The sequence below is a fragment of the Gorilla gorilla genome, chromosome 8 (assembly GCF_029281585.2).
Source record: "Gorilla gorilla gorilla isolate KB3781 chromosome 8, NHGRI_mGorGor1-v2.1_pri, whole genome shotgun sequence".
Lineage (NCBI taxonomy): Eukaryota > Metazoa > Chordata > Mammalia > Primates > Hominidae > Gorilla > Gorilla gorilla.
This window is the reverse complement of record NC_073232.2, coordinates 146249468-146260878: the sequence shown is the minus strand read 5'-3', so window position 1 is coordinate 146260878 and position 11411 is coordinate 146249468. Positions and strand designations below refer to the sequence as shown.

General features: G+C 47.2%; 1 protein-coding gene across 1 annotated transcript; it reads left to right on the top strand.

The window, feature by feature from the left end:
* The first annotated feature begins 1155 nt into the window (after window positions 1–1155).
* LOC129524832 (MORN repeat-containing protein 5-like) lies at window positions 1156–6878 on the top strand. The gene is made up of 3 exons (XM_055352043.2): window positions 1156–1203; window positions 1407–1518; window positions 6236–6878. The coding sequence occupies exons 1-3, from the start codon at window positions 1156–1158 to the stop codon at window positions 6454–6456; spliced, it is 381 nt and encodes a 126-aa protein (XP_055208018.1). The 3' UTR covers window positions 6457–6878.
* The last annotated feature ends 4533 nt before the right edge of the window (window positions 6879–11411 follow it).

The window sequence follows — 11411 nt, the reverse complement described above, 5'->3', positions numbered from 1 at the left end:
CAATAAGTGTTAGCTCTTATTACCACCATCACTGCTACTATCATTATAACTTACCTAATCCAAGGATTCTTACCCCCTGGTATTTGTGAGTCATGAATAGAATTCAGGGAGTCACTGAAACCTCTTGATTTATATACAGAAATTTCTGTGTAAAGGAGACTAAGTTTTTCTCCAGGAAAAGCATCTATAGCTTTCATCAGTTTCACTAAGAGCATCTTGGGGCCTGACTCATGACCTAAAAAAGGTTAAGAAATGCTCCTTGTTTTATAGCTTGGAGAGTCTAAGCCCCAGGAAGGGGATGTGACTTTCCCGAGGTCACACAGTGAATTAATAGTATCATTGGAATTTCCACCCGTGTTTCCTGATGCCCAGGCCAATGCAATTTCTACATCCTGAGGCTTCCTTTAGCAGTAAGGCAGCAAAGGCAGAATGTATGCATTTGGACAAAGGACCGTGGCTGATGGCTCTGACCTTTCCAGCTATAATAATAATAAAAGAATAATAACATTTATTGAGGGCTTACTTTGTGTCAGTGTGTCAGTCAGGGTTCTTCAGAGACACAAAACCAATAGGATATACAGAGATGTATGGAAAGAGATTTATATTAGGGATTGGCTCACAAGATTATGGAGGCTAAGAAGCCTCCCAATCTTCCCTCTGCAACCTGGAGGCCCAGGAAAGCTGTTAGTGTAGTTCCAGTCCAAACCCAAGGGCCTCAACCAGGGGGATCAATGGTGTAAGTCCCAGTCAGAGTTCAAAGGCCTGAGAACAAGGAATGCTGATGTCCAAGGGCAAGGAAGATGGATGTCCCAGCACAAGCAGAGACAGGGAATTGGCGCTTCCTCTGCCTTTTTGTTCTATCCAGGCCCTCAACGGATTGTATGGTGCCCACCCACTTTGGTGAGGGTGGAAGTTCTTTGCTCAGTCCACTGATTAAAATGTGAATCCCTTCTAGAAACGCCCTCATGAACACACCCAGAAATGTTTTACGAGCTATCTGGGCATCTCTTTCACTTAACCCAGTCAAGTTGCCTCACAGAATCAACCATCACAGCCAGGCACTGTGCTAAATGCTTCAAGTGTGCTATCTCATTGAATTTTCAATCAACCCTATTTTATGTACACTATCATTAACTTAATTTTACAAATGAGGAAATGAAGGGCCAGAGAGAGTGGGTCATCTGCCCAAGTTCATCTGCCAAAGTGAGTTCACCCACTTTGAGCGGCAGGGACAGGGGTCGGCACTTATACCCATTCCCTCTTGTCGTCACAACCATAGTAATTGTGATAGTTACCACTTCTTTACTGCAGCCATCAGAAAGGCCCCCACTTCCCTTGATATCTGAACCTCTTGGCCAAAAGCCTTCAGCTTCCTCAGATGCACATGTGTGCTCCTTGTCTTCCAGGGCACATATACCTTTGCAGATGGGCTGCACTATGATGAGAAGAACTGGCATTACTGCGACGGCTATGATCGGAGGTTTTACACAGAGATCCTCAATGGCTTGAAGCCTGCAGGTACCCAGGCACCCACCCTTTCCTTCATACCCAAACTGAGAGGGAAACTAAGACAGTTTCGGATAAGTGGACTGTGTCCTACTGAAGTAACTTAAAGGGGAAGAGGAACTGAGCAGGCATAGAAGAATACAAAAGAGCCAGGTCCTGGAGCCAGGAAGGCCAGTCCTCATATCTCAGCTCCACTGTGCTAGCCAGAGGACCATGGGCAAGGGACTTTACCCACTGTGCCTCAGTTTCTCCCCTTCAAAATGGAGTCAATCAGCTGGGCGTGGTGACTCATGCCTGTAATCCCAGCACTTTGGGAGGCCAAGACGGGTGGATCACTTGAGGTCAGGAGTTCCAGACCATCCTGGCCAACATAGTGAAACCTGTCTCTACTAAAAATACAAAAATTAGCTGGGTATGGTGGCATGCCTGTAATCCCAGCTACTCAGGAGGCTGAGGCATGAGAATCGTTTGAACTCACGAGGTGGAGTTTGCAGTGAGCTGACATCATGCCACTGCACTCCAGCCTGGGCAACAGAGCGACACTCTGGTCTCAGAAAAAAAGAAAAATCAAAATGGGGTCAACAGCGTCATCTACCTCCCAAGATTGTTGTAAATAAGATAATTCATGTCAGGTGTTTAGAACAATGCCTTGAATGCATGTGGGTGCACGGTACATGTCAGCTGTTCTTATTCGTGGTACCTACTATAACACTAAAATTATGTAAATATTTTAAAAAGAAAGAGTTAAGGACGAAAGCAGTACTGACAGAGCATGTGCTTTGTGTATCAGGTGCTGGGGGAGGCTCTCTGTAATCCCTGTCTCCCTAATGTCCAGATGACCCTGCCCAGTCAGCCTTCCTAGTCCCATGTCACTCCAGGTTGAGGCTGTGGAGTTCAGACATGGTTCCCTGTGGCAGAGCTCACACTGGCAGCCCAGTCTTCCTCTCTGAGGTCCTCTGTATCATGCTACCTCCCTGCAAAAACCGTGTTTCATCACGGAGGGCTACATTTGGACTATAAGTCTGGATTCAGAGAGTGGCACCTTAAAATTTTGAGACGTGTTCCAGGTCAGGTGAGCCTCAAGATGAAGGGAGGGGAGGGATAGCATTAGGACAAATACCTAATGTAGATGACAGGTTGATGGGTGCAGCAAACCACCATGGCACGTGTATACCTATGTAACAAACCTGCACATTCTGCACATGTACCCCAGAACTTAAAGTATAATAAAAAATAAATAAATAATAAAAAAATAAAAAAAGAAGAGTGTAGTTTTTGGCACAGCAGAGATAATATATCCAAAATGACAGATGGGGAAACAACTCTGTATACTATAAAAACAATCCCAACTTAGCTTGTGAGAGACCATGAGCTGTGGTTGACAGAGCATGGAGCCAGAAATTGTGGGTTTGAGTCCTAGCATTCTCTGTCTATAGCTGGATGAGCCTGCACAAGTCAACCTCCATCAGGGCAGAAGCCTCCAGGAAGCACCCAGGCACTGGAGTCAGGCAGACCTGAGCTCAAACCCCCATCTCCTTCCCTTCCCAGCTTCATGACCTTGGGTCAGTTAGTTGACCGGGTGAGCCGCCTTCTCTCCCTTTGCCCTCCTGACACTTACTCTGCTATTTTCCTCCTATCCCCAGGCTTCTTTGCCACTGCCTCCTCAACATCCCCCCACCCCCAGTTATTCACGTTGAGGTTCCTGGGGCTCTCTGGCTTAGGCATTTTCTGTTTTCATTCTATATGCTCTTCCTGAACAAGTTGATACACTTCTAAGCCTTCAACTACCATCGGCTTCTAAACTGAAATCAGAATCCCTGAGCCTAAGATCCCTGCATCAAGCTTCCCTGACACCTGTATTGGTCGTTCTCAACTTGTTTGCACTGAATTCATTGTCACCCCCACCGTGATGGCTGCCTCACTGAATGTCATGCCCATCCACCTAGGTAAGCCTAATCCTCCCTTCCCCTGCCCCCTAAGTGCAATGGTCCTATGGATTTTACCTCTGAAATATAGACTTTATTTGTTTATTCAACAAATATTTATTGAGCACTTCCATGTGCCAGGCAGCATTCTCTTCATACTCTTTGCCACTGCCCTGTTCCAGCCCTCCATCATCTTTCCCCTTGATGACCTGAGTCCAGAGATCCCCACTTGGCCCCCTTGAGGTCATTCTCCATTCTGCAGTCACTTCCATCTTTTTTTTTTTTGAGACAGAGTCTTGCTCTGTTGCCCAGGCTGGAGTGCAGTGGTATGATCATAGCTCACTGTAACTTTGAACTCCTGGGCTCAAGTGATCCTCCTGCCAAGTGATCTGGCCTCCTAAGTAGCTGGAACTACAGGAATGTGCCACCACTCCTGGTTAATTTTTTTTTTTTAAGTTTCTTGTAGAGATGGGTCTTGCCATGGTGCCCAGGCTCATCTAGAACTCCTGGCCTTAAGCAACCTTCCCTCCTTAACTTGGGATTACAGGCGTGAGCCACCATGCCCGGCCGCTTACATCTTTTAAAGTGTGAATCTGATTGCCTCCCTCCCGCCCCGCCCCTTGAGTGCTCCCTATACCCTCAAGATAAGGTTTCAAATTCTCAGAAACAGTGACATTCTCTGGCTCCTGCTCATGTCCCAGCCTCATCCTAGGCTACCCACCCTTCTCGGTTTTTCTCTCTCCCCTCTTGCCATGCTTGCTTTCTCTCTATTTCTCAAAGAGACCACACTTTTTCCTGCCATTCTCTCTGCCTGGAATACTTTAACCCTCTTACTTCACCCAAATAACTCCTTCCCATCCTTCAGGTCTCAGCTCAACGTCCTGAAGCTGGGAGCCCCTTCCCTGAATTCCCACACTAGGTAAGGTCTCCCTGTGGCATATCACAGCAGCCATGACCTCCTCCCAGGGCTTGGATCGTGAGTGTTCAGCTCGTCTTCCCAAGCTGTGAGCAACATGAGGGCAGGACCCTAGCACATTGTCTGGCATACAGTGGGTACTCGTTAAAGAGTTATTGTCAAACAGGGATAATGATATTGACATCACAGTGCAGGGTGAAGTATGTGCTTAGGGGAGTTAAGGCAATGACATTAAGAAATATTTCCTAAGCTCCTACTGTATGTCAGACACTGGCTGGACCCAGGGAGACCAGAGTTAAGAGGACATCATCTCTCCCTTCAAAGAGCTGCCAGTCTAGCTGCAGCTTGAGAACCTTGCAAATCACTCCTCCCGGATTAGTTATGATGGGAGGCCTGGACTTTGCCATGGGCTCTTCACCCCAATTAAGGCTGTAGGCAAAAAGCCCTCAGCCTTAAGCCTTAGCTCTCACACAATGGCTGGTTTTGCTAAAGCTAAGCCTCTGCCAGTCTCGTGGTGGCTTTTCCCGAACCTGCCTGGCTCTCCCCGAACCTGCCTGGCTCTCCCCTACTTCTCCTGTGACCCTCAGAAGAGCAGCTTGATTCTAAGTAGCTACTTCCTTCCCTTGTCACTCCACACTTTGCCTCTCGGGGCTGGCATTGTTAGGGCAACTCGCCCTGCCTGCAAGGCAGGGTGAAGGTTAAAAGTGCCCCGTGACCTCTTGGAGCATCTGTGAGATGGGCATTGGCATGAGGCTTTGGTGAGAGAATGGCTGTAAAGTGCTTGACATGGAGTAAGTTCTCGGTAGTCATTAGCCAGTACATATGGGGTTAGGTTTAGGATCAGGGTCAGTGTCAGGGTTACGGTTAGGCATGTCATTAAGCAACACAAGAGTTCCTACTGTGTGCAAGACTCTGGGTTGTGGGCGTGGTGCTGTGTGCTCAGTGGGCATCCAGCTCTCAGTCTAGAGAACAAGGAACTATAGCAACTATAGTTAGAAGGAACCTGAGAAGTTATTTATTCCAACCTCTCCCTTTACTTGAGCCATGGCGTTTCAAGATACACATACCTAGCGTGCATGACCTAAAAGGTGCACTCAATCTTCTTTCTCTCCCAGAGATCTCAGTGTCCCTGGTCCTGTGGCTGCACCTAGGCTGTCTCCTCTCCTGATGTTGGCACCTGAACATACAGGTTCCAGAGCTGGACTGCCTCCTAGCTGGATAACCTTGGGAAAGTTACTTTAACTTCTCTGAGCCTCAGTTTTCTTATCTGTAAAATGGAGCCACAGAGTTGCTCTCAGGATTAAATAAAAGAGGAGCACAATGCCTGGCACATAATAAACATTCAATGAGTGGCAGCCACCGTGGTAATTTTGGCAAGAGTCAAAGTTCTCCACCACCTGCCCCTTGTCCACCTGATCCATTTCTTTTCTGCTGTTCTCCTTCATACGTGCTCTGCTCTACAAGGTTTCCAGAGTGGGGCTTAAGGATCCATGCCTCTGGCCTCTGCCCATGCTTTGAATGCCACCCCTCTTCTGGATCTGATGCTCTCCTATCCATTTGCCAACTCTGACTTGCCCTCAGCATCTGTCTAACTTCAGAACCTGTGCCCTTTGTCATGGTATCCGAAGAAATGGAGGAGGATGGGGTCAAAGGAAGAAGAAGACAGAGGGTCTCGTTCCCAAGACCCTGTTCCCAAGAGCCCTGTTCAGAAAGTTCCTTTGGGGCACCGTTTCTGCTGGGTTTGCTTCTTGCCCTGAGTAGGGGGTATTTAGTTCAACAGGGGAGCCAGATAGTCACATGAGCCACCAGCCACAAGTGGACCTTATGGGAACACTGGGTTTGGATTTGACCTTGATGGTGAACTAATTGCCCATTATGTTCTTTCAAGGTATGGCTCAACTCACCAATATGGACCCACCTAGAAAAATCCCCAGGGGCTATTACGATTGTGGAGATGGCTTCTATAACCCAGTCACGAGGGTAGTCAAGGACTATAGGAACCGCTTTCTAAGAAACACAGGTAGGTTTCTTCCGACACTGCAGCACGTTTTCTCTTCACCCACATATAAGTATGTGCATCTGTATGTACAAATGTATGCACACACTTGACGAGAAAGAAGCTTTTGCTGATAGAAGATGAAAGTTGATTACCTGGATGTTTTATTTTTTGGACTTCTCATGGCTGGCAAATCTGTACATAGTCCTAGAGTGAGGTAAAAGGACATTCGTGGTCTAGCTGTGACGGCACATAAATGTCGCACTGAAAGGATTAAGGTACTTATTTTTGTATGCATTCCTTCGATTTTAATGGGCACTTAATATATGCTAGACACTGTGCTTGGTGTTGGGGGAAAAGCAGAGCAAAGCTGGACACAGCCCCCCTTCCTTGTGGAGCTTGCATTCTAAAAGTGGCAGAGAAGTACTATAAACAGTTAATTGTATCATGGAACAGACACAATGAAGGGAAAAACATGGTCCTGTGGGAAGGGAAAGTAGGGGCCCCAGAGAGGTGGGACGGATGCTGTGGGAGCACAAATAAGGGGTATCAAATCCCGAAGCGGTTAGTCAGAGAAGTTTTCAAGGAGGAAATGACTTCTAAGCTGAGACCTGAAGAATAACTGGGAGTTGACCACAAGGCCTGGGGAGAGGGTTTCCCAGCGAGAGGAAATGGCACAGGCAATGGCCTAGAGGGGAGTGATCCCTTGAGGTCCAAGAAGGTTGGTTCATCCTTTAGCCAGGGGAGTAGGTACCTTGGAGGATCCAGAACCTCAGTTTGGTGAGTCAACACAAGGCTGATCAGACGAAGAAGAACCCATTTACAGTGACCACACTCACAGGAGATCAATACACAAATAATAGAACATTTTCCTTTAATGCAGTGATTCCTAAACTTATCCTTTTCTGAAGTCACACTCCCACTAGGAATATCAAAAGATATGGACCCTCTTGCCGGAAAAATGTCCATGCATGCACACACACACACACGTGCGCCCACACACGCACATGCATACACACACACACACATTTTGCAGATAGTCTTAAGGGGTGGATGGTCCCTCTAAAGACCTAGGTCAAGAAACCTTGCCCTATAATGAGAAAGAAACTGCCAGGTAGACCAGAACATCTGTGCTGGTGAATGAGAGCATCCTCTCCCTATAGGGAAATTTACTCAGTAAGTCGGTGATGACCAGAAAGGTGCCTCATGGGGCTAGAGTAAGAGCAAGGAGAGGCCGGGCGCGGTGGCTCACACCTGCAATCCCAGCACTTTGGGAGGCCGAGGCGGGCGGATCATGAGGTCAGGAGATCGAGACCATCCTGGCTAACACGGTGAAACCCCGTCTCTACTAAAAATACAAAAAATTAGCCGGGTGTGGTGGCGGGCACCTGTAGTCCCACCTACTGGGGAGGCTGAGACAGGAGAATGGCGTGAACCCGGGAGGCGGAGATTGCAGTGAGCCGAGATCGCGCCACTGCACTCCAGCCTGGGCGACAGAGTGAGACTCTGTCTCAAAAAAAAAAAAAAAAAGAAAAGAAAAGAGCAAGGAGAATTGTCAGTTGATCCTATGACTGGAATCCTGCAGCTAAGATGCCCCTAACCCACTGGATGCTACTGGAGGAACATGGCAAATGCTCACACTCCAAGTCCCCCAGCTCACATTTCTTCAATGACTTCCCTTTTCCATTTGCACAATGCACTACTATGTAGCATGCTAACTCTGCTGGGTGCTAATAGGTTTACCATGAAGTTTCTTGGTCAAATAAAATAAGGAGATGTTGCCCTAAACAATGCTAACCAGGCTTATTTACTGCAGAACTTCTCAGGGCCTTTAATATGCTAATAAACTTTGTACTTTTCCTTCATGGCACTTATTTCAACATAATTAAATGTAATTATTTGCTTAATATCTGTCTCTCCCACTGGACTGTAGGATCCGTGTGAGAAGGAACTCTGCATTATCTTGTATCACTAAGAGTTCAGTTAGAAAAATGGAAAGAGGCAGGACGCCGTGGCTCATGCCTGTAATCCCAGCACTTTGGGATGCCAAGACAGGCAGATCACAAGGTCAGGAGTTCGAGACTGCCTGGCCAACATAGTGAAACCCCGTCTCTACTAAAAATACAAAAAATTAGCTGGGCGTGGTGGTGGGTGCCTGTAATCCCAGCTACTCAGGAGGCTGAGGCAGGAGAATCACTTGAACCTGGGAGGCGGAGGTTGTAGTGAGCCAAGATAGCGCCACTCCACTCCAGCCCGGGTGATAGTGTGATTCTCCATCTCAAAAAATAAAAAGAAAAATGGAAAGAATTTAATATCAGGAAATTGGTGGCTACCAGGGAACTAGAAAAGCAAAGGAAGACATTGAGGTAACAGAGAAAGTAACTGCAGGATGCAGTCACCCCCTCAAGGACTTGGGACAATAGTAAGAGATTAGGTTGTGAGAACCTAGAAGGTCAACAGAGGGACCCCCCAGGACCTGCAACCCAGACACCTGAGCAGAGACCAGCTGGGGCTGGCTCCTGGGAGCTCAGATCAGGGCTTCTGCAGAGCTGGGACCCAGACCTCTGGCAGGGGAGCACTGCCCAGTGGAGCCTCTGAAGAGAGAGATGAAGCTGATTCTAGGAGTGTGGAAAAAACTGGAAACTGGAAGTGAAATGACACTGCTGAGATGACATTGGCATGAACAACAAAGACAACAGAAAGGAGTGTGTCTTTGTCTGCCTGACAGCCCCTAACAAGGAGCCGGCTGGCAAAACTAATGTAATTCAGACAGTTCCAGTCCCACCATTGCCAAGTTAAGTATAGAAGGCTCAGTTTGGAGCTGAGAGTCAGTAGCTTCTCTTTTTTCATTTTGAGATGGAGTTTCACTCTTGTTGCCCAGTCGGGAGTACAATGACACGATCTTGGCTCCCTGCAACCTCTGCCTCCCAGGTTCAAGTGATTCTCCTGCCTCAGCCTCCCAAGTAGCTGGGATTACAGGCACCCGCCACCATGCCCAGCTAATTTTTGTATTTTTAGCAGAGGCAGGGTTTTGCCATGTTGGCCAGGCTGGTCTTGAACTACAGACCTCAGGTGATCCATCCACCTCGGCCTCCGAAAGTGCTGGAATTACCTGACACTGCACCTAACCAGGTGTCAATAGCTTCTCACTGGCCCAGCCACCCCTTTTGTTGCTCAGCATCCACACACATTCTTCTACAGATATTAAGTCTTCTGTACTACATTAATAAATGTATATTTTTTGTATAACAAGTTTCAATGCATCCTTCATATTAACACAAGGCCCTCTCCCCTTCTCCCACAGAGGGGAGATAGGAAGCCCCAACAGACACTGCACCCATCTTTTGAGTGAGGTTATTCCTTGGCAGTTCTGCCTGAAGAGTTTATAACCTACAAGCTCCTGCCAATAATCCTTCTATAAAATAACAAGGATAAAAGAGGAAACAAAAGAAAAAATTAGTTAATAAAAACAAATATGCTAGCCAGGCATGGTGGCTTGTGCCTGTAACCTCAGCTACTTGGGAAGCTGAGGCAGGAGGATCTCTTGAGCCCAGGAGTTTGAGGGCAACCTGGGCAACACAGCAAGACCTTATCTCTTAAAACAAAACAGACCGAGTGCAGTTGCTAACACCTGTAAACCTAGCACTTTAGGAGGCTAAGGCAGGCGGATCACCTGAGGTCAGGATTTCAAGACCAGCCTAGCCAACATGGTGAAACCCCATCTCTACTAAAAATACAAAAATTAGCTGGGCATGGTGATGCATGCCTGTAATCCCAGCTACTCAGGAGGCTGAGGCAGGAGAATTGCTTGAACCCAGGAGGCAGAGGTTGTGGTGAGCCGAGATCCGCCACTGCACTCCAGCCTGGGTGATACAGTGAGACCCCCTCTCAAAACAAAACAAAACAAAATGTGCATATAGATTAATAAATAGAAAGATAGATGACATAGATACAGATAGACATACACATACAAACAAGGAGAAAAAACTGTATCACTACTATAGTTCTCTTTCTGTAACTGGTCACAACGCTGTAGTTAATATTCATAAATTCCTTCTTACATTATTCATCCCAGGTTCCATTTGCCTTGAGCCCACCCTTCCATTGTTCTGGCTTTTTATCAGTAGGGTGATCAAAACCTTCATTCCTGAAGGGTCCAAACCCTTAGTGGTCCTGCCTTTGTTGGTTATTTAGTTGGTTGGGTTAGTTTTTTATGAACGTTTACTGTGGTCAGTGGAAGTACCAAGAGGTGTCCTGGAGAACTGCTGGGTTCCATACAGCATTCCCTTTCTCCTAATGGATGGCAGCATTATCTTCTATATCCAGCCTTCTCTCAGGAGCCAGGAGAAACTGGTGGTAACACAGATCATAACAGCATAGAGTTGCTCCCAGAGAACTCAGTAGGGATTACTTTACCCTGGAGGCCAGCAAGCCAGGGAGGTTACATGGAAAAAGAAAGATCTACTCGGTAACCTAAAAAAGAACAGACAAATGCAGCAGGGTTGGTAAGAGTGTTAAAGGCAGAGGGGACAGCATGTGCGAAAGGATTACAGTTGGGAGAAGACACGTCATAAATAGGGAGTTCCAATAAATTCAGGAGCATGAGCTAACAGTATGAAAGGAGGCAAAGGGCAAGAGACGAAGCCCAAGAGGTGGGGGGGTGAGGACAAAGGTTATGGTTGTCTTTCACCCTAAGGCAGTGGGGAGCAAGGGAAGGCTTTAGGCAGGTAACATAGTAACTCATTTGTTCTTTAAAAACACTTCTTTGATTAAATATAGAGAAGAGGCCAAAGGAGGTCAGATTAGGTAGGAGATACTTCTGGAAAGATGATGCGAGAGAGAAGCATGTGAAGGACATGGGCTCAGGGTGACGGGAAAGGTGATCTGGGATCCTGGTCCTGGCCTAACCCTAACCCGAACCCTAACCCCTAACCCTAACCCTAACCCTAATCCCTAACCCTAACCCTAACCCTAACCCCTAACCCTAACCCTAACCCTAACCCCTAACCCTAACCCTAACCCTAACCCCTAACCCTAACCCCTAACCCTACCCTACCCCTAACCCTAA